Source organism: Periplaneta americana, chromosome 7 (genome assembly GCF_040183065.1).
Source record: "Periplaneta americana isolate PAMFEO1 chromosome 7, P.americana_PAMFEO1_priV1, whole genome shotgun sequence".
Taxonomy (NCBI): domain Eukaryota; kingdom Metazoa; phylum Arthropoda; class Insecta; order Blattodea; family Blattidae; genus Periplaneta; species Periplaneta americana.
Genome location: NC_091123.1, coordinates 153,970,712 through 153,995,324, shown reverse-complemented (window position 1 = coordinate 153,995,324; position 24,613 = coordinate 153,970,712). Strand labels below are relative to the sequence as shown.

Genomic DNA, 24,613 nt, shown 5'->3' with positions numbered 1-24,613 from the left:
GATTCCCCTTTTTCATATTTTATATTTCTATCATCCCAGCAACAATCTTCAAATCCTCTGGCTCGGATGCCTTCAGTAACTCCTACTCTTCACGTAAACCAAGGGTGTCATTTCTCCCCTGAGGGTGTCCTTTCTTCCTGGGGAAATGTCACAACACATATTTTTTACAGTAAAGGGTCACGAACCCTCTTTGTACAACCCCCAACCTGAAGGACCGGAACGTTTCATACAAAGTCTTTTTTCTGCAACCAAGTTTCACCAGAAAAATTCTTTGCCTAAGGCTGTAACACATTTGAAGAGTTTTCGCTAGCGAGAAAGAGGCGAAGAGCCTTCCTCCACACACTTGGCTAGTTCTCGCTATCACAGATCACACCTCGCTATGATCATCTATGTACTACCTTCATGCAAAAACCATTTTTCTGATTATAGTAATCACTCGTTGGGGGAAATATTATAGGTTATGTATTTACGTATATTGTCGTACTTAAATATATAACCTGTAAGTATATTGTCGTACTTTACAAATTACGTACGAACGCTATGTTGAATCTGAGTATTCAGATGATGAGGAAATGGAGTTACATGAACATATTTTGTTAATGAAAAGAAAAAGTAGGCCTAAAATTAAAGCCAGGAATATCTGAAAATCACATTGTATCTTACGAAAATAAGGGCGAGTTTTGAACACTGGTTTCAATTTGAATGATGATACGTTTAGGCGTTATTTCAGGTTGAATGAACCACAGTTTTTTTCCATTCATGATATGATAGAGGATTCTTTGCTCTGTTCTGATTAAAATTATGTAAACTGTTAAGACATATAGATACATTATTTCAAATGTTTAACTTAATAGGTACTATTAAATCTCATCAAAATAAAATATAGCCCTATTTATTTTCAGATAATCTGATATTTGTCTCCAGATTTCTTCTTTAAGTTTCGTGTTTTTATAGTTTTCATCCCGTGTATCCTATAAATAGGCCTACGGGTGACATCGTACAAGTTCGATAAGTTTCTGACTGCAATTATCAGCCACCTTTCCTCATTTTTAAATAAAAACAATACAATTTATCGCCATCTGTGATATCTTTTTCTACATTCAGTTGTTATAAAGAGTGTAAATGTCAAACATCTTTGATAAATGTGTCAAGAAAATTCGCTGAGCGACCGATTCCAGCGAGAAACTCGCGCGAGGTTTTTGCCTCGAACGAGAATCTCTTCCAGTGTATGGATGTCCATTTGAATCCATGTTATCAATCTTTGAATTTTCTCGCAACACATTTCTCGCTAGCGAAAATTCTTCAAGTGTGTTACGGGCCTAATGCTGTACTGAACGGCTGCGTTAGAATGCCAGACAGTACTTTGCGGTCACGCGTTTTTTCGTCTCAAAAGTGACTCGGTTTAAGCGGGAGGAGGTGACGACAAACGCCGTTAACTCAGTTCATCAGTGTGCGCTATATCTGCTCTCAAATTATAAATGGATCGCACTGTATATATAGCAACATACAACATTTCGAAGCTATGTCTCAGTTTCATCACCAAAGGAGACAAGAAACACTACATTACTAAGAGCATATCTCCCATCATGGAGATCCAACTTGTAGGTTTACCTGCTCTTGACTTCCCTGACAATTGAGCCGATATGTAAGTTCCAAGCATAACATGTTTCCACATCTATAAAAATATTCCACAAATGCAAGTCTTATTTCTTCACAAAATGAAGCTCTATGGACTAATGACGTAATGAATTTGGTATTTATGAAAAGAACGCACAGATGATTCTTAGTCTGGGAATGTTCTACATGTACGTATAATATTTTCAGATAAATTACATATTAATAATAATTATTGATTTTAAGGCTATGGATCTGTGAAATTTCTGACTTCTACGTTTTCACACTAATTAATCTGAAACTTTTTTAACACATATTTCTTAAAATGTGGACATGCAATATACAGATTTTCACTTTGATATTCCAATTAGTTTACTTTTAGTTAATTTTTGTTGTTTTTCTTTTAAATACTGAATTATAATTGTCCCAATTTAACATAGTTTTTCTTTAAAATTATATTTCATTTATTCCTGATAGATTTATGTAAAATATGACACGTACTTTTGATATTTTTCAAATTAATGTTTGAGAAAAAAAATATTTTTCCTTTTAGTTAATTTTTAAATTTTTTAAAAACTTATCACATCCTCAATACATGGTGATTGAATATTTTACAGTAAATAGCAGAAGAAAACACATGCATCAGTTTACTTCACATGCTTTCACAGTGCAAAATGTCACTGAGATTGGAGAAAAACTGCATTCATTAGAGTATTTTGAATGTTACAAAATGTTGAAATTTGGAAAATCGAGAAAACGGGTATCAAAGTACAGCATGTACTGGATGTTCAGTTCAAAGTGTGTCATGGCTCGCTGTATGCCGTCATGTGGCTAGTCGATGAGCTTAGAGAATTCAATCTTCCTACACTTCCGCAGAGGTGTATTACTTATGTGCCAAAGAAGTTGTCTAGCAAGTACGGCGTTCATTCAGAAGAGTACTTACCGATACGTACGGTAACGCCGGTAGTGGCAGGAATGAGAACTGTTTCGAAACATGTACTGAGGTGAGTTTTTTTCTTACTGTCGGGATATGGGGAGAGGGTTAAGAAGATTACTTACGTATTTGTTGACATTAACTTGGACGGTCAACATGGACACGGAGCATTTGATTTGTGTTGTGGAATGTTGCCGTACGCAACCGATGATAACAAATACCTTGGGTACGACTTGGCCGCGCAAAACACAGTTCGAAAGAGGTTATGGTAGCACACAGACCGTACAGACCGCAATCTGTTGCTACGACGTTCAAGTTATACAGTACACGTTCTCAAGTTCAGATTGAACGCCTTGATTAATAGGCTACTTCTCTGACACAAAAGCTGACTCAACAGTGACGTCATGATACACTTTGAAATGAACACCCAGTATATGACACATACAATCGACATCCTTTCTTTCTATACAGGTCTACCACACATTTTTCTCCTACATAACAACGCAAAATATGAACTGAATGAAAAGTAAAATTAGTTAGAATGAAGAACAAAGTCTGTCAGAATGACAGCTGAGTGTCAGTTTAGAGGGCTGCAGCTCAACGCACGCGCTGGTACCTTAAATTTGTTCTGAGGGGCTTTAAGTTGTCATAGGGCCAAAATAAGCACAGATTTAGATAACTGAAACTTTTTTTTTTTTTGGTTACAAACAAAATTTCAATTTTTCAATGTTTCTTTCACCAATCCATAGCCTTAATTCGGCAGACCTAAGACCACCAGGCCTTTTATTCCGCTCAGTCAGGCATATATTAGAAGTAATAATTATTATAATAATAATAAGCATATACGTTAACTTTATTTCGTAATTTACCATAAGTTTTGTGTTCAAGATTAGATCATATTGTGAAACTGAATATGATATTGCAATTAAAATTCAAAGCATAATAAGGTCAGTATTTCAAACCGAACGTGATACATAAACAAGCAAAAAAGAGGTTGTAAATCACTGATTGGACCAATGCTACTATTACAGTGATAAGACCTGGGCGAATTGTGTGACAGGAAACAATTGAGGCAAATGTAATGAAATTCTTAATTATAACAATTGAATGTATCAGAATAAATACAAAATATGGTACTCATTCTCACAAGCTAAATACTGCATTAGATTCGGGCTTCAAAATAATTATAAAAACTGAATTTGTGTGTGTTTAGGATGGATAGTTATAGAAATCCAGATAAAATTATAAATTATAAACCTACTCGAAAACCGATCCACAGAAAAACCTACTGAAAGATGGAATGGAACCGTAACAGGGCACTATTGCCTAGTAACTGTTTAAAAAAATGAATAAGAATAAATTACCTCAGTTTTACTTCGTAAGACGAAAAAAATATTATACGCCATGTTCCTAACAGAGCTAAATTTCATTTCAATGTTTGAAACATTTAGTTTCTTCTAATTTAGTCGAAGAATACAAATACAAGGTGAATATGAATTACAGAGACAAATTTCAGGATATGATTCCCGACAGGAAAAGAAACAAAAAAAGTACATGTGAACGTGTGCCTAGAATGCAGCATGATTACAATACATTCCATTGCAGGTCACTGGTCATTTAATTTCGAACTTTAAAGAGGTGTTCGAAGTGTTCCCACGAACCTCAATGCAAGAGTCCACGTGTCGTATCATGGACTGACACGTTGTTCAAGTGTCTGCACATTATGAATTGACTCAGCATACATAACTCTTTTCAGGGGCATCCACAAGTGAAAATCAAGTGGGTTTAAGTCTGGTGACCCCGCTGGCCATGCAACAGAACCTTCTCGTCCGATCCATCTGCCGGGAAAGGTGTCGAAATGCTGCCGAATGTCAACACAGAAGAACGTCTATTATGGATATATTATGTTCATAGGAACTTTTTTGTTCCTTTTCCCATCTTCAGGAATCACTTTCTGAAGTATGTACCTGTAGTTCATATTCACCCTGTATAGAGATATTATGATGTCCCATCTCTAAAAGCAATTAAAAGTTGAGGAAGGACACCAAGATCCCATTGCATGGTCCTGGCATCAAAAGAGTGGATCGCGTAGTACAAAATGTTGTAGGGGAAGACGAGACATTTCGACATTTGAGTAATGTTAGAAATAACTATTATTTTAATAGGAAATTTCAGGGGCAATGTAGTGAGAAGCTAACCAGTTCAGTTAAGAAATGATTGAAAAATATAAACTTTACAAGTATCGATCGGTGAAACATTAAGTTCCAAGTGTATACGAGCTCTAGCTCTGAAATGTTTCGGTTGCAGACATATGTGTACAGATGTTACATTATATAACCATTAAATTTCAAGTGACTTATCTTGATGGTGGCGTCAGAGTACTAAAAAGCAAAACAAAATATATCTGGTTGCCTTCATTCCAATGCTTGCTTGAGTGTAAGATGAGAATTAAGACATACTTTTTTTCACGGATTAGTACAAAATTTCGCTCTCTCTCTTCCCCCTCACCGTAAACTTTTACGTTGGACAGAGGAAGAGAGATCATAAAAGATCTGTATATAAAAATGCTTAATTCTTTTTGCGTGTAGAAACACATATCATAGTTTGTTGGAGCATTTTAGAAACATCCTGTATAAAGAGCTTGCACCACTTATTCTTGTAGTATTTATTTTCCACCGACCAACTTGGTTCTGAATATGAAGCAACTTGGACAGTGTCAGTATTTCATTTAAAGAAAACGTTCTGAACATAAATCTTCAATTTAATATTTCATCTGTAACAATACATCAGATATTATTTTCATAAAATAATTTTTCCTTTAATTATAGTTTATTGTTTGAAAGTAAGCCTTTTCTTCAACGTACAAAACAGCTAATCATGCCATAATTCTTTTTTCTTGTCAGTAACACACCAATATACAATATTAAAAAACGTTCCGGAGACCTCAATGAATGTTTACCCACACTTTAAAATTTAAATTGCAAATCAATACAAGAGATGTTAGTTTCGTTAAATAATATTTTCTTTTAAAAAATATATTTTATCTTATCCTAGTGACATACAGCACTGTATACGAACCTTTATCGACGGCCAGAAATGGCTCATTAGGTACGTTACATGTGAAATATTGGTACTTTAGTTACCATTATTTCATCCTGTGAAATAATACGTTGAAGAGAAAGAAACATTTCATTTATTTATCGGCAACTTACGAATAAACGCATTTTTACATCATGGTAGGGATTTAAACAATTCATTATGGCTAACTAAAATATTATACATGACAAGGAAAATAATTACTAGGATAAGATAAAACGTTGTACAGGGTGTCCGATTTAAGCCGTTCATTTCTGTTTAAGCAGCCAAAATATCAGTCCAGACATGTGGGAGGCATTTAATGGTTTCGTGGGCGGAATCAGGGATGTGTATAACATCCACTGACATCGTCACTTTAATGTTACGAATTTTAGTTTTCGTGTATAATTTTATGATAAAAATGTACAGTCAACCTGTTATATTAATTATTTATTTTCTTTCGGCTTTCAAACTTACTTAGGCCTACAGTTGCATTTTTCAATGGATAGTGTCTTTCGGGTCATTTGATCTTCTCATATTATTTCTTAATACATAAATTATCTCCAATCCCTCAAATTATTTGTTTCCCTTAATTCGAAATAAATAACGGACATAATAGGGAGGTACCTGTAAAGAACAGACAGCGTAGAGTTTTAACACAATTTATTCATTTAATTAAATAATATATTTTGAGTATGTCACTTCTAGCGACACCAAAATGAGAACGTCACAACTTGAAAAACATTGGACTCAGACTATTACGTACCAAATGGTCTACGACATACGAGATCAATGACAACCCGCTTGGAGTTGGACCAAGTCGACGTATACTGCTTGCTGGAATATCTTATATTCAATTTTTCTGTTGCCATCATTCACTTTCGTTGTCACAAGTTCCAGAGATTCGAACCGTGAATGATTACCGAAAGCAAGATTCGGGATTTATAGCTATTGCTGTAGAACATTCTGATTCATAAGAAGTTTAATCAATTACACATTTCCGTTTTAAATTAGTATTAACTAGAAACTCCCAGAATCACCAGTAGTTCGACATTAAAGAGTACGAAAAGAACCAGTAATCGAACCCTAACAGGCAGTCGACATATTCATAGAACCCATTACTCTAACTGAGAGCTATTAATTAACTTGAGAGATCGGTATATTAGAAATTAATGTTTCTTTACCATCGAACGAATAAATATATTAATTAGTCAACACGTTTGTATTTAGTGTCCCTTCAGATGAGGCCACTCTTTGTGGCGCGTTAGTGGCGCTGGGAACGCGCGTTAGTAGCGCTACTAACGGACGACTGTTGGCCACCAATTCCCTACACCGTCACGACAGTGTATAGGTATAATTAGAAAAATATGTCACGATAGAATAATATAGAATGACGATAAAAATAAAGATAAAGATAAAGATAATAATAATAATAATAATAATAATAATAATAATAATAATAATAATAATAATAATATAGCCAAAGTCTATTAAATTGCTGGACTAGTGCGAATTACGGATATATTATTTATGTAGTAAAATCCCCTTTATTTCACGTTAAAATAAAATAACGCATCTAAAATAATGTACTAAATAAAATATTAACAAAGAGATGAAAAATTAGCTAACTCAGGTTCGAACCTGGGTTCAATTACACCAGGGCCTTTGACTTTGCCATTACCCTACAGACACCTATTTCTAGAATAATGGTTGAATTATTCGTACGCGCTATGATTGGTTTCATGTTTGGTGCCTATTATATTTAATTTTGAATTCTTAAAAAGTAAACGAAAATAAGTTTTATGCCATATCGTTCCTCATTTGCGTAATTTTAAATTAATATTTTTACTCTCCTGATGTAAATCATCAAACAAGGTACGGAATAGTCCTCGATTGTCTTTCGAAAACTAATGGATGGACTCAGACTCTTCTTCTATTTTTACGCCTATTCTTTTTCCTTATGAGCAAATTTGTCAAAAGTATCTCTCTTTCTACGTCTATTTCACTGGAAGACTGAAAAATTCTCGTCTGAAGGAACCCTTATTTATTATTTTAGCTGTTTTCAATATTTATTAAAACTAAAATACAAGCGCTGCGAGTTAGAGAATTTCAACGACGAAAAGTGTCTATCCCTAGTCGTGTTGTGCGTGATGCCTAAAAAATTTATGAACGGCTTAAGTCAGACACCCTGTATATTACACGTGGCTGAAAGTCCATTATGAGTTCGTGAGAAATTATAAACATGACACGAACGAACGGCGTTCGTGACAAACAACTCACAAATAATAGTCAATTTGAGCCACTTATAAGATAAATAACTATTACATTATTTTCAAATAAACTCTTTCATCAAAGTGCCGATGTTTCCCGTCTTCCCCTACCTTGCCACGGTTTTACTGCCTTGTCGATCTCGTTATTAAGGGTATATGTATGTGAACGACCACAAATATTATCAGAAAATGCAGGCTCTAAATTTCTAAAGTTTTATAAGAAAATAAACTCACAATTGGACAAAAATTACAAGGTACCACAACAATACTTATTAAAACTCAAATATCTTATAAAAGTATAAAAAGGTTACTAATAATATTTTTCAAACCAGTTTTATCAGTCGACCTGGTTGGCGAGTTGGTATAGCGCTGGCCTTCTATGCCCAAGGTTGCGGGTTCGATCCCGGGCCAGGTCGATGGCATTTAAGTGTGCTTAAATGTGACAGGCTCATGTCAGTAGATTCACTGGTATGTAAAAGAACTCCTGCGGGACAAAATTTCGGCACATCCGGCGACACTGATATAACCTCTGCAGTTGCAAGCGTCGTTAAATAAAATATAACATTTTTTAACCAGTTTTATCAAAGTATGGAAAAAAAAAACACAAAAAATCTGCAGTTACATCATTTGGTAACAATAATACTGTTATGATCTCTCTCTGACATCTTTAATATTTTTTCTGCATGTAATAAACACTTATTTCTGAAAAGTAGACTACTCTCAGACATGTAGAGTCGTTTATTTTAATACAATTAATTTTTTATTTGCCCTATACAAACTATATTAACATTTACTTAATGTTTTGTGGCCTAATTTTTCTATTTTCAAAGAAATTGGCATTATTGTACTCTACCTTTCGCATAAATGCATGTTAAATCAGTGTAAAAAATTTCGGAAATCTATCTGTAATGGTTGTGGAGTTATGAAATATGTCTGAAAATTTAAAAATTTTGGAAAATTTAATTTAAAGTAAAAATTATCAGATATTTAAGTTCTAATAAGTCTTGTTGTGGTACCTTGCAATTTTTGTCCAATTGTGAGTTCATTTCCTTATAAAATTTTAGAAATTTAGGGGAGAGTCGGGTAGTATCGGACATCGGGTAGTATCGGACAGTGCGTTTCTTTCATCTACCACCATATGGTAGTACCTGAATGACATGGTTACGTTTCTCTATGCGACATCACAGAAACGTAACCATGTCAATCATGTACTATCATCGTGTGGTAGATGAAAGAAACTCACTGTCCGATATTACCCGATGTCCGATACTACCCGACTCTCCCCTAGAGCCTGCATTTTCTGATAATATTTGTGGTCATTCACGTACATATACCCTTAAATCTTTAAACTTCATTCAAATACGGTTCAATATTTCGAAGCGGCGAAGTCTTCAAGACTCTACATCGGCTACACAAGAAGGTATGTGTATACAGTGTATACAAACCTCTTGGTATTCCTCCTCAGCATGCCAGAAGGGCACAGACGTCAATGCCCGTGTTTCCTGCATGGTACCGGATCACGCACTTCTCCAGCATTGCACAGACGAATTGAACTACAACCCACAAGCGAGTCTATGGCAGTGGGGACGCCGACAGTCCAGTCCGGCAGCCGGTGTCACTTGCGGCTCTTGGTGAGGTCGGCAGCCTCCTGCGCGACGGAGTGGTGGTGGTGATGGTGGTGGTGGTGACCGTTGGCCGCCGCCGCAGCCGCCGCGGCCGAGAGCGCCATGGGCAGTGGGATGGTGATGAACTGCTGGTGAGGGGCAGGCTGCTGCTGGTGGTGCGAGGACGCCGATGAGGACGACGATGAAGAGGCGGACCCGCCGGCACCTGGTCAACACACAAGAGTCTTGTTTCACGGCAGATCAACTGTGTTGGGACAACTACACATCATTCATCCAACAACAACAACACTACTATAATAAGAGACACAAGAAGTCACGCGTAGCCAATGCGATGTTGTACAGTTCAGTTGATACTCTCTCTCACAAGCAAACATTACAATCGAGGCAGATAAAAAAGTTATTTTTTTTTCACCATGTTAGTAAGGTCAAAATAAGTACCTAATTACTGGCTTTTAAGGAACCCGGAGGTTCATTGCCGCCCTCTTTTAAGCCCGCCACTGGTCCTTATCCTGAGCAAGATTAATCCAATCTCTACCACCATGTCCCACCTCCCTGAAATCCATTTTAATATTATCTTCCCACCTACGTCTCGGCCTCCCCAAAGGTCTTTTTCCCTCCGGCCTCCCAACTAACACTCTATATGCATTTCTGGATTCGCCCATACTTGCTACATGCCCTGCCCATCTCAAACGTCTGCATTTAATGTTCCTAATTATGTCAGGTGAAGAATATAATGCATGCAGTTCTGTGTTTTGTAACTTTCTCCATTCTCCTGTAACTTCACCCCTTTTAGCCTCAAATATTTTCCTAAGTACCTTATTCTCAAACACCCTCAACCTACAGACGTGGACAAATTATTAGCAAAATTGAAGATTTTTATTATATATTTTTACAAAATATGATTCTTCAATTTAGACTACAGTTGACATTTTTGCGTATTTCCAAATTATTAGCAAAATTGAAGATTTGTATTGTATATTTTTAGAAAACTTAACTCTTCAATTTGGACTACATTTGACATGTTCGCATATTTACAAATTATTAGCAAAACTGAAGGTTTTTATTATATATTTTTGCAAAATTAGATTCTTCAATTTGAATACAGTTGACATTTTGGATATTTCCAAATTATTAGCAAAGCTGAAGATTTTTATTTTATAGTTTTACAAAATTTGACTCTTCAATTTAGACTGCAGTTGACATTTTTGCTAATTTACAAATTATTAACAAAATTGAAGATTTTTATTATTTATTTTTACAGAATTTAACTCTTCTATTTAAACTACAGTTGACAGTTTTGCATATCTCTGTCTACTGTAATGATAGAAATATGCAAAATTGTCAACTGTAGTCTAAATTGAAAAATCAAATTTTGTAAACAGAATTATCATAAAAATCGTCAATTTTGTTAATAATTTGTCCACGTCTGTATGTTCCTCTCTCAAAGTGAGAGTCCAAGTTTCACAGAACAACCGGTAATATAACTGTTTTATAAATTCTAACTTTCAGATTTTTTGAAAGCAGATTGGATGATAAAAGCTTCTCAACTGAATAATAACAGGCATTTCCCATATTTATTCTGTGTTTAATTTCCTCTCGAGTATTATTTATATTTGTTACTGTTGCTCCAAGATATTTGAATTTTTCCACTTCTTCAAAGGATAAATTTCCAAAGCTTATACAAATTTTGGCCACTCGAGCGCAATTACAAGGGCGTAAAATAGTTTCCCTAGGGCCGTTTACACAAAGAAAACATTATTTCATTGGAAAATTTATTGAAAAAGATTCAGCTATTGTTGAGCCACTTTTCAACATATTCCTCATCGGAATTGAAACATCTGTCATACAGTGGGATCAACAGAGAGATGCAGACAGCTGTCACATTGGTTCCGATCCCAGGCAGCAGACTTCTACTTTACAGGGATACAGAAGTTGATCCCACGGTATGACAAATGTTTCAATTACGGTGGGGAATATGTTGAAAAGTAGCTCAACAATTGCTGTATCTGTTCCAATATTTTTTTTTTCATGAAATTGTTTTCTTTCTGTAAATGGTCCCAGGGAAAATTATTTTCTGATCAGCCCTCACAATTGCGCTCGAGTGGTCAAAATTTGTATAAGCACTTGTTTTGATAGTATTAACATGGTGGAAGAAAAAAAATCTTCCCCTTTTCTCAGTTCCAGTTCACAATAGTGTTAAATTTCTCCAAAAATTAGTGAATAAAAATAATTTTGGTCGTTCGGAAATTCACAATACCGTTACGAAGGATAATAATCTCACTGTAATGAAACAGAAAAATTTACAACCTTTGTATTTTTGTAAACAAGAAATCTTCGACATTCCCTGCTGTCTCACTAAGGTTGCAATACAGTTATGTATGAACAGAATTTAGTTCAATTCCAAGAATTGATAATGAAAAAAAAAAATGGAAAACTTTTATAAATAAAACTTAACCTATATATTTTCATCTCCCGTGATAAAATTCACAATACAGTTACTACAATACAGGCATTATGTTATTAATTGTTTAAAAATTTCATGTTGAAGATATACCGATAAGCTGTCACAATTTGACTATAATTATGTGTGTATATTCCGCCTTTGCTTATCATACAATATGAATGAATTAATTAGTCATATTTTCTCATTAACGTTTTCGGTACGTAAATTGTACCATCTTCAGATGTTTGTATATGATGCTAATTGTTAACCAAGCCTGTGGGTGCATGTATCTGGACTTAAATGGTCAGTGTTTTTGTGCATGCTGTGCGATGTCGGTGAAGTGTTGTCATGATTACACAAATGATCACCTTAACTATTATATACTATTTGCTGGTACCACACTTTATCAAACTTAAATTAGAATGTTTCAGTCATTATTTAAAAAACACTATATAAAACACTGTTTAAAAACACTGTTTAAAACTATTTAAAAGCACTTAGTTTTTACATCACTTTAACTATGTGAAGTATGTGATCACTTATTGTGTGGTGTTTGCCGGTTTGAAGTTAAATGAGGCACTTGTAGTGATCTTGTTTAGCGTTGAGTTGGACGCAATATCGTAACATGGCTATGTTTTCTGACAGTGATGTTGAGACACTTCTATTAAGTTGATGGCATATGTAATATTATAACAGAATGAAGGTTGTCAGGTCCGTGGCTTTAGTATCGCCTGGCGTGTCTGTAACAATATGATTAAGTATTAATTTATGAATTTGAAATTGGGAATGTTTGTAATTAAATTGGAAATTCCTTTTACTGGTATTGGTATGGTTAACTGCTTGGGTAATGCCTATTATGTAAGAAAAGTAACTTACAGTTTTAACGTGTATTGATGTGCTCGTGCTTGATGCTAGGCTGATACTAGAGCGATGGACTTGCTCACAGTATTTTTTTAGTTAGTTATATTGTCTGTTTCCGGAAGTAGAGGGGGTGTCATATTGTATGATAAGCAAAGGCGGAATATACACACATAATTATAGTCAAAATATTAATTGTTTGCTAGATTCCTATACTCAGTAATAGTTTCAAGATAATTTGCATATTTTTTCAAAGAACCTCTTCGTATCTTTACTATTTATCTTTTATTTTAGTTTCTAACATTTCTTTCGGTGTGACGAAAGGATTCTCACTTCTGCTCCCAAAAGTAGACCCTACCAAAGATATTCCGTTCTGTGGAAGAGGCGTTGTCGTAAGGTAGTTCCAAAGTGAAACGAGTATTTTGTAACAGCAAGTATTTTGTACTATGTCAGAACAACACAGTTATTTTGAAACATAGTATTCCAAGGTGCTGTTACTTTTAATGACGTTATTGTTTCCCCACCTCTATAGGCTTTATGATCGATCATTTCAGATTCAGAATTACACTACAGTCGATACCTCTGATTGAGGTTCTGGCTGATATGTACAATATTATCAGGCAGTACATCTCACTTGACGATATGTGTCAAAGGAAGAATTGTTTGTATGCATCTGAAGTCTGATTGGTGGAATATGTAGCTAATAGAAGATTGTATGCAATGGAGGGGGAAAGGAACTCGCCACCCTACCCCATTATCTCCTGGCCTAGTTGCCTTATGAGTAATTTCCTATTGGTGTCACTTATGAGGTTCAGACCTGTCTTCGGACAGTTGATTAAACAACAACAAATATTGTCGATTAGATCGTTAATGAGCTGAAAAATTCCAACCTGTCAGGTGACATCCAGAAACATATACGCGAAAGGTAGGCCTATGTTAGTTAAAAAAATCTGACAAAACAGGAATTCAGAACAGGCTCCCTGAATATGTTGAAATCCTCCAGAAAATGTCACTGTTTACTGACAATGAAGTTCTAAATTCAGTTAAGCCACCTCTTATTGATTTGATTATAGCTTTCGGATATGACCACAGAGTGTATGCGGGATGACTTAAGAAAAAGTGAAGTTGTTTCGTATCAGAGTATATGGCACGTGCCGCGTCGTCCGTCTTTTGTGTACCTGGCGAGTACAGCAGCGTACAAAACGAAGGAACCCCGGTCCGTTCATAGTAACATTGCAACGCAATGTGTGCAGTTGTGTTATCCTGCTCAAGTATTTAGTACGAGTTGAATAGTGCAGTGCTGATCCATTCATAATGTCGAAGTCAAAACGTTAAATTCGCTCAGAGATACGAAATGCAATAAAGAAGTATGAGAGTGACATTTTATGTATTAACGAAGACAATATCGTGTGTAATGTATGTAAAATTGAAATAAAAGCAGAATAACTCATGCTATAGAGAAACATTGCAACAGTACATCGCACAGGAAATGCGTTGAATCATCATCATCATCATCATCGTCGTCATTATCATCATTTAGTTGTGCGGGTCTAAACGACATGTGCAACATGATGCTCAGTGCAAATATTCCTCTAAATAAATTGAGTGATCCCCATTTTAGAGTTTTTCTTTAGAAATTATCTCGATACAAAAACTGTTTAAGCGATAGGCGAAGACGATTCAGCTTCGACAACTTTCGAGAATATATCGTCGTTTACTGCAACGCTGGTAATTGCATCAATGATGACGAGGACTGAACTTGCAAGGTATGTACTACAGTACGTTATTTTTCTTTTCCTTCTGACTGTACGGAGATACAGTAGCATGTTGACGTCGTCTGTTTACGTTTAAAACCTGTTGAGCCAATGGTCTGAATGAAAAAATGTGCATTTACATTCAACGATAAGTCATTCCGCTTCCACTGTCTAGATATGAGCATTAGATTGATAAAATTGAAAACCAGTGAAGAAACATAGCCTACATTTCACGAAATGGGTCAATCTGTAGAATTTTGGAAAGAAGTGAATCAATATAAAGATGCTGCTGGTGAAAATCCTTTTTCCGAATTAGTTTTATTGGCTCTTTCTGTCCTAACATTGCCACATTCAAATGGGGAAGGGGAACGAGTTTTTAGCCAGGTTAATATTGTGAAAAACGAACATAGAAACAGGATGAAAGTAAATACCTATCAGCGATTCTAAGAATTAAGTTTGGACTTCGCCGCATGAAATCCCATCCAGTGTTTTACAACTTATTTGAACAAAAGTGGCATACACATACCGGTAAGCGAAAACAGCAAAGAAACCTGAATGTGCTGAGATGGGAATTGACATCAGAAGGGAGGAAGAGGACGAAGAGGAGGATATCTATTTGTTAGGTGAGTTTATGTTACATTGTATCACAGTGCGAATACATTAAAAATTGTACTTTCTGCGCGGTCGCTACTCGTTAGTTCTCTCTCTTTAGCCATTTCTGGCCACTTTTTTAGCAGTCAGTTTTAGACACTTTTCTCACTGGGTAGGCTATATCAGTCGCCTTTGCTGTGAGTCACATATTGGGTAGAGATGACGATTTCTCGGAGCTGTGATTTTGGAACTATAGTCACAGTCTGAACCAGTGATAAACCTATCACAGCGACAAAATCACAGATCTTCAAATTACACCTCACCACTATCGGAAACCATTTCGTGTCCCGGAGTAGTAGTAGTAGTAGTAGTAGTAGATAGTGGTACTAGTAGTAGTAGTAGTAGTAGGAGGTAGTAGTAGTGGTAGTAGTAGGTAGTGGTAGTAGCAGTAGTAGAAGGTAGTAGTAGTAGTAGTAGATAGTGGTACTGGTAGTAGTAGTAGGATGTAGTATTAGGAGGTAGTAGTAGGAGGTAGTAGTAGGAGTAGTAGTAGTGGTAGTAGTAGTAGTAGGTAGTGGTAGTAGCAGTAGTAGAAGGTAGTAGTAGTAGTAGTAGTAGTAAATAGTGGTAATAGTAGTAGTAGTAGGTAGTGGTAGTAGCAGTAGTAGAAGGTAGTAGTAGTAGTAGTAGAAGGTAGTAGTAGTAGTAGCCTAGTAGTAGGTAGTAGTAGTAGTAGGTAGTGGTAGTAGTAGTAGGTAGTGGTGGTAGTAGTAGTAGTAGGAGGAGGTAGTAGTAGTAGATAGTGGTAGTAGTAGTATTAGGTAGTAGTAGTAATAGTTCGTGGTAGTAGTAGCAGTTAGTGGTAGTAGTAGTAGGAGGTAGTGGTAGTAGTAGTAGTAGTAGTAGTAGGAGATAGTGGTAGTAGTAGTAGCAGTAGTAGTAGTAGTAGTAGTAGTAGGAGGTAGTGGTAGTAGTAGTAGGTAGTGGTAGTAGCAGTAGTAGAAGGTAGTAGTAGTAGTAGTAGTAGTAGATAGTGGTACTAGTAGTAGTAGTAGGAGGTAGTATTAGGAGGTAGTAGTAGGAGTAGTAGTAGTGGTAGTAGTAGTAGTAGGTAGTGGTAGTAGCAGTAGTAGAAGGTAGTAGTAGTAGTAGTAGTAGTAGTAGATAGTGGTACTAGTAGTAGTAGGAGGTAGTAGTAGGAGGTAGTAGTAGTGGTAGTAGTAGTAGGTAGTGGTAGTAGCAGTAGTAGAAGGTAGTAGTAGTAGTAGTAGCCTAGTAGTAGTAGTAGTAGGTAGTGGTAGTAGTAGTAGGTAGTGGTAGTAGTAGTAGGTAGTGGTAGTAGTAGTAGTAGATAGTGGTAGTAGTAGTATTAGGTAGTAGTAGTAGTAGTAGTAGTAGTTCGTGGTAGTAGTAGCAGTTAGTGGTAGTAGTAGTAGGAGGTAGTGGTAGTAGTAGTAGTAGTAGTAGTAGTAGTAGTAGTAGTAGGAGATAGTGGTAGTAGTAGTAGCAGTAGTAGTAGTAGTAGTAGGAGGTAGTGGTGGTAGTAGTAGTAGTAGTAGGAGGTAGTGGTGGTAGTAGTAGTAGTAGCAGTAGTAGGAGGTAGTAGTAGTAGTAGTAGCCTAGTAGTAGTAGTAGTTAGAAGTAGTAGTAGTAGTAGTAGTAGTTCGTGGTAGTAGTAGGTAGTGGTGGTAGTTGTAGTAGTAGTAGTAGTAGGAGGTAGTAGTAGTAGTAGTAGTAGTAGTAGTGGTAGTAGTATTAGGTAGTAGTAGTAGGTAGTGGTAGTAGTAGTAGGTAGTGGTAGTAGTAGTAGTAGTAGGTAGTGGTAGTAGTAGGTAGTGGTAGTAGTAGTAGGTAGTGGTAGTAGTAGTAGGTAGTAGTAGTAGTAGGAGGTAGTAGTAGTAGATATGGTAGTATTAGGTAGTGGTAGGTAGTAGTAGTAATTAGTAGTAGTAGTAGGTAGTGATGGTAGTAGTAGGTAGTAGTAGTAGTAGGTAGTGGTGGTAGTAGTAGATAGTGGTAGTAGTAGGTAGTGATAGTAGGAGGTAGTAGTAGTAGTTCGTGGTAGTAGTAGCAGTAGGTAGTGGTAGTAGTAGTAGTAGTAGGAGGTAGTAGTAGTAGTTCGTGGTAGTAGTAGCAGTAGGTAGTGGTAGTAGTAGTAGTAGTAGATAGTAGTGGTAGTAGTAGTAGGTAGCGGTAGTAGTAAGTAGCGGTAGTAGTAGGTAGTAGTAGTAATAGTAGGAGGTAGTAGTAGTAGATAGTAGTAGTATTAGGTAGTAGTAGTAGGTAGTAGTAGGAGGAGGTAGTAGGAGTAGTAGTAGTAGTAGTAGTGGCAGTAGCAGTAACAGTAGCAGCAGTAGTAAAGAAAGAAGATACATAGACAACGTTAAGCGAAAGTAAAGAATATTTTTATTATGAAAACAGAGGAGCTGGGAGACCAAGAATAGATGTGAAGACGAAATAGGTCTTTGACCAAAGCGGTGATGTTAATGATGACGACGATGAAGTCGACGATGTATGATAAAGGTAGGCAGTCGTTTAATCAGTTACGTTTATTTTACTTGCAGAAGCTGTTTACATTATTGGCACTGACTTGTAATCAATTTGTTACGTCGGTATTAGCTTTAGATGCTGAGGGCGGAGACAGGAGAAGTAATTCCGAGATAACGAGGAGTTAATTTCGATGTTTGGAAATTATAAGCGGAATAGCTGTCCGTGACAATGGCTGTAAAAGCGAACCACGTAATAGGTATTCTGTTTACTGGTCTTGCAGGAATGAATCACACATCGGACTTCTACGGAATAACAATTACCTTCTGTGATTAAATTATTTAATTACATTCATATCACTCACACATGAATAATCCCCATTACACTTCTATGGACAAGGGGGGGAAAATATGACTAGTAGCTTGTCTTCTTGTTTCTAGGTTTAAACTGTTTGCCTGTTTCAGTCTTCAAACTGTTGATTTCATGTTTAGAACAGCTCCTGTCTAAATATCTTCTTTCTGACTACTTCTGTACTAAATTCGACATTCTAGTTGCATATTATGAATGTAACTATTGCCAAATTTTGAACATTATCATTTAGATTACAATATTTAGTTACATTTTTGAAGTGAATTTGAATTTATTCTTCAGAGAAAATTGGTTTCAGTCGTTTTCATTCTGGTACATTACTTGCAGTAGTAGTTTCACTGTCAAATGACGAAACTAGTGTGCAGCAATTCCGGGCAAAGTGGACATTTCCTTGAAAAAGAGTTTTTCAGAAATATTTGTTTATTATTCAATCAATCAAACTCCTGTATCTCCTCATGAGGAGCATAAGGCATTCACAAAGTGCCTCCATCGGACCCTATTAGTAGCCAACTTCTTCACTTCGCTCCATGTTTTCTCCTCCCTAGCAATTTCCTCCAAAACTGTTCTCTTCCATGTATTTTTTAGCCTTCCTCTTGTTCCACTACCCTGGGGGTTTCAATCCAAAGCCATTCTTTCTACTGCTCCATCTCCTTTCCTGATTGTATGCCCTATCCAATTCCACTTTCGTCTTTTGATTTCTATTGTGATTTCTTTCTGATTTGTTATGTTCCATAGTTCTGAGTTTGAGATTATATCTGGCCATCTAATTTTTAAAATTCTTCGTAAACATTAACAAATGTTTGCAGTTTATTTTGTATAATTTTACTTGTTTTCCATGTCTCACTGCCATATAATAAGACTGATTTCACATTACTGTTATAGATTTTAATTTTTGTACATCTAGATATAATATAAGACTTCCATATTGGGTACAACTGGACAAATTCACTATTTGCATTTTTTATTCGGTTCTTTACATCCTCAAAGGCTCCACCATCCCTGTCAATTATACTACCGAAATATTTAAATTCTTGAATAGTATCAATGTTATTATTATTTAGTATAACTTTATCTGTCTTTTTACTATTTAATCTCATTTCTTTAGTTTTCTTTACGTTTATTTTCATATGAGCCCCTTTTATTACTTCTAATAAATTATTAACTTTATTCTGCATATCACCAAAACTATGGGAGAACAAACAGATATCATCAGCAAAACCCAGATCTTCCAACGTATCATTTAATCCCCATCTTATACCTCTTCTAACATTGCCAACAGACCTTGTTTATTATTAGTGTAAGACACAAATGAGTTTATAAATTTAAATATTCTAATGTTTTATTTTCAAAAGGAAAATATTTTACAAGTTTTACGGACATTGAATCCATCGTCCAACCCAGGTATCTGTAGAGTAACTTCACGCATATGGGAACCGAGTCTATCTGTGCCGGAGTGTATTGCGGGCAGCAAAAGCTCGACGCCGCTAAGGGGTAAAATGCTCATAGTAGTAAAGTTCAGACAGAAATGATCCCCTCTCTGCAAGCGATTGCACCAACACCTCCCCCCAGAGCGATCATTGGTCCTAGCCCTCCCACATACCACTTGAGCAGAGGTCTTGTTTCGTCTTTCTACTCTACAGATTCCTGGGAGGGATCATAGGTGGTATTGGCTAGGTAATGGGTAGTTTTGTTTCCCTAAAGTTTTCAGCACTTACTCATAGAGATATCAGCTGTTAATGTATGTTTTTGAAGGAGCTACTGTTGAAGAAATATTTTGAGTCTCTGAACTGTTAATTCCAGAGCTCCAGGATCAAGGAACTTTTAACCCTGTACTATATTCTTTCTGCCATTTATTTTCAGTAGTTTGGGTTAATAATAATTTTAATCTTACAGTTTAAGTGAATATTTTGACTTAGAAATGTCACAGTTGTTTTGAAACTACAAAAATGAAGGACATTAACTCATTTGTAACATCCGTGAAGAAATGTGTGTAACATCCGTGACACGGAAGAAACAGCTATAAAATATTTACAGATTACGTTTTGATGAACTAATTGGATGCCACGAGATTTGTATAACTTCACATGGACACTATGAGAATGAATCTCGTTTTGCTTGAGGCAGACACCTGAGTTTTACAGTGTTAATAAAGTGTGAAGTGAGTTCACAATTCTTGTAACATCAGTGACGGAACATTTTCTTTATTTTTTGCAATAATAAATTTAATTCAACAACTTCTTTCTCTCTAAAATGATAATGATCATTTAAATTAATTAATTCTAATAATAAAAGTTGAGAAAAGTAATTTTATTTTCAATATAGGCGCATAGAGATTTGTTCATGTACACTTTGTTATTCGAGTAATCGATCGCAGAACCAAGTCAAAGTCCTTGTACTAGCTCACGTCTCCGGCTTATGTACCATGTTGAATTCAACTTGTCCCCAACATAACATGCCTAATTATTATCATACTACACCGCTCTCTTAAACTGACTGAGCATATTGGGCATTCAATGAATGTTAATGTTATGTTTTATTTAACGACGCTCGCAACTGCAGAGGTTATATCAGCGTCGCCGGATGTGCCGGAATTTTGTCCCGCAGGAGTTTTTTTACATGCCAGTAAATCTACTGACATGAGCCTGTCGCATTTTAAGCACACTTAAATGCCATCGACCTGGTCCGGGATCGAACCCGCAACCTTGGGCATAGAAGGCCAGCGCTATACCTACTCGCCAACCAGGTAGAGCATTGAATGAATGTTTTTCTCAAAACACGCTATGAAACGTTTCATATAAAACAATTTTTATTTCCAAAACGAAGAAAAAAAGCTTTAATTCTTTATTTATTTTTAATTGGTTATTTTACGACGCTTTATCAACTGTTACGGTTTTATAGCGTCTGAGTGAGATGAAGGTGATAATGTCAGCCTAATGAGTCCAGGGTCTATCGCCGAAAGTTACCCAGCATTTGCTCTTAATGGGTTGAGGAGAAAAAACCACAAGAAACCTCAACCAGGTAACTTGTCCCAACCAGGATTTGAACCCGGACCCGCTCGTTTCACGGTCAGACATGCTAACTGTCACTCCACAGCGGTGGACTTTAATTCTTCGTTCTCCAGTGTTTAACAGTCTTGTAATGGACAAATTGCATTTAAATAATAGCAGCATATGGTTTTTAATTGAGGAATAAAACGTGAAAATATGCTCAAATCCGTCCCCTGCTTATTAATGTTTACCTATTCGTGTAAGTGTACTGATATGTTTAACTTCAGCTGGGAACGATATTGTCAAACGTTCGCTTATTTCAAACAGTCTTCCCTTAAGCAACGAAATTGCTTGAACCGTTAAATCAGGGTTGCAGAACTGGGGAAGAGAGCGGTGGAAACATGGGGAAAGAGTTCGTTACCCCATCCACAAGGCCGGAGCCTTCAATGACGTTTGTGTGACGTACTCTGTTCTCTCTTCTCCTCTCCCCCTACCGTAAAATAACGCGAGGGTTGAAGGGAAGGGATGAGTCACGTGTTCCTAGTTATGACGCGTGCTTCAATTGTAGCAGAGTTCTGCATCCCTGCGTTAGATACTCGTATGAAGAAACGTCTGTCCTTTGTTTATCGCCATTTGGCGGTATTACTGGCTCCTTTTAATAGCACTCTAGTTGAGCTGACAAACTATTACTGATAGCAACACTAACAGCAACGTATATTTTGGCTTTTTCCTCGAATGAGAACGACAAACAACTTTCCTCTTCAGATTATAAGTAGGCAAACGAAATGTTAAATCTCAATTGATATTATATCGGTTTCCTTATCGATACGGACAATTATAGTACAAGTGTGCCACGTTTAAACATAATTATCTCCTTTGCACGTGTTTGTACATTACAAGACATTGTTAAACACCTGAGAATAAAGAAATAATTCCCTGAATGACCAGTATAATGGCAGAAATAAACTCTGAAATCTGCGATCGGAGTGATCGGCTGTGACGAGGAATTGATTCACATGTTAAGCGGGATAATTTAATTCCAACTTACTGGAACTGTAACAAGAAGTGCCATTCAAAAGTCGGTTTTGTTTAATGCCTACTTTTATATAAATCTGTTCAAAAGCCTGCACATTCTATTCCACTTAGAGCATTACAAAAACGTTCGGGCTCGAAGGAAGGAAAAAGAATGTCGAAGAGAGGGACTTAACAAACAAGAGAAAGGAGGGAACAGAAAATAATGGAAAGACAATAAAAGGAACTGAGGATTAATACAAGAAATAATTCAACAAAGAAAGATGGATAGAATTGAAGGAAATAAAGGACATAAGGAAGGGAGGAAATAAAGATGAAACGAAGAGTAGAAGGAGGAGGAAAGAAGGACGAGCGGGAGGAATCAAGGACGAGAGGGAGAAAACAAGGACGAGAGCGAGGAAACAGGTACGAGAGCGATGAAAAAGAGGAAAAAGGGACAAGAGTGAGGAAACAGGATCGGAACGAGGAAACAGGGATGAGAGCGAGGAAAGAGAGACAAAAACGATGAAACAGAGTCGAGGACGAAAACAGGGACAACGATGAAACGAGGAAGAAAGGGAGGAAACAAGGACGACAGGGCGAAAACAAGGATGAGAGGGAGGAAACACGGACGAGAGGGAGGAAACAAGGACTAGTTGGAGGAAACAATGACGAGTGGGAGGAAACAGGAACGAAAAGGAGGAAACAGGGACGAGAGGAAAAAAACAGGGATGAGAACGATGAAAAGGAGACGAAAACGAGGAAACAGGGACAAGAGTGAGGAAATAGAATCGGGAACGAGAAAACAGGAACGAGAGCGAGGAAAAAGTGACAAGAACGACGAAACAGAGTCGAGGACGAAAACAGGGACAACGATGAAACGAGGACGAAAGGGACGAAACAAGGACGACAGGGAAGAAACAGAGACGACAGGGCGAAACCAAGGAAGATATGTGGCACAAAGGATAAAAGAGAGTCGGCCTCGGTAGCGTAGTTGGTATAGCGCTGGCCTTCTATGCTCGAGGTTGCGGGTTCGATCGATGGCATTTAAGTATGTTTAAATGCGACAGGCTCATGTTAGTAGATTTACTGGGATGTGAAAGAATTCCTGCGGGACAAAATTCCGGCACACCGGCGACGCTGATATAACCTCGGCAGTTGCAAGCGTAGTTAAATAAACCATAATTTGATTTTTATATAAAAGAGAGGAAATAAGAACGAAAAGGAGAAAGACAAGAACAAAATGTAAAAATAATGATGAAAACAGAGGAATGTAAAGCTGAATTAAAGTAGAAAAGAAAACTAACGAGAAAAGAAGTAACGGGAAAAAGAGAAAAGAAAGTTATGACAATAAAAATCAAGAAAATTGAAAAAAAAAAAAAACAAAACAAAACAAAGAAGCGTATGACAGAAGGAAATAAGTAAGACAAGGTAGATACATATATTCATATATATGAGGTCGTGCAGAGCTGAGAGGTCCCGGATTCGATTCCCGGTGCCGAAACGAATTTTTCTCAAATTAATAGGTATAAAGACAAGGTACGAAGGAAAAAAAGGAAAAAATAACAGGAAGTGAAAAGAGGAAGGAACAGAAGTGAAAAACGGAAGGAAAGGGGGGAGGAGAATGATCCCAGGAATAAAGAAAAAAAATCAAGAAATAAGCAAAACAAAATACAATGTAAGGCCTATGGAAAAGGAAGTAAATAAAAACAAACAAGAAAATAAATAATAAGGGGGAGCAAAAAAGAAACAAGCAAATTGAAAAAAGAGCATGGAAAGTAGGAAAATAAAAAGTAATGAATTAGAACAAAACGAATAACATTCCTCACATCACTCCGACACTTCTCGACAAATGCATATTAATAAAGCGCTGTAACGTAACATGACGCGCCATATCGCAAACTGCAGGCATTCAAGCAGGCAATAAATAAAGACCAAAAAAAGCGGTTTATAGTTTTTAAACTCAAATAATTTATGTGACAGATAAGAGGAAGGATTCCGAGTCTAAAAATTAGTGTTGGTTCACGACGGATATAAAAACAGTGTGACTGTGAAAACATCTGCCGTCAGTCTTTGCGCAGAATCGACATCGAAGGGCGTCCAGGCGCATGCGTTGTTTTGATAACGGACAAAAGGAAGGAATACCAAGCTCGTGCCAAATAGAAGCAGAACATTCAAATAGAACTGACAATTCAAACACACACACAACAGAACAGATGTTTAAAATGAGTATATAGACTCTAAAAAGCAAAACAAACATGGCGTATTGACGTACCCGAGTCTGCATGCTGAAGCTGGATTTGACCTTGGCTCAGGCTGAAGATGACTCCGTTAGGAAGGGCCGAAGTAGGCGCGGCGGCGTACACCATCCCTTGGGATGTCTGGTACATCACCCCTGGGTACGGGGGTGTCATCATACTAGCTACACACATACATATACATTCACTTTATTCATTTGTATTCGCCATACACGGTACATGCAAACAAGATGGGGCGTAGAAGGGTTAGATACATTTGTAATTAATTGGTTTGGGAAGGTCAAACTAGAATTTCTGAAATGTTGTGCTGTTCAATGAAACGTTGTAAACTTTAATG

At 36.7% G+C, this 24,613-nt stretch overlaps 1 protein-coding gene across 3 annotated transcripts in view; it reads right to left on the bottom strand.

Annotated features, from left to right (window-relative positions):
* Positions 1-403: 403 nt before the first annotated feature.
* bs (serum response factor blistered) overlaps positions 404-24,613 on the bottom strand; it is a 423,352-nt gene continuing 399,142 nt past the window's right edge. Inside the window, exons 5-7 of one of the 3 annotated variants that reach the window (XR_011333218.1) lie at positions 24,294-24,440; positions 3,001-9,723; positions 404-2,960 (exon numbers count right to left, since the gene is read on the bottom strand). Coding sequence is in view for 2 of the 3 variants with exons in the window: in XM_069831666.1 (XP_069687767.1) it covers positions 9,509-9,723; positions 24,294-24,440 (362 nt within the window). In the remaining variant the exon portion in view is untranslated. Of the gene's footprint in view, positions 9,724-24,293; positions 24,441-24,613 lie in introns of all 3 variants that reach the window. The other 2 variants (XM_069831666.1, XM_069831668.1) reach the window with 2 other exon arrangements.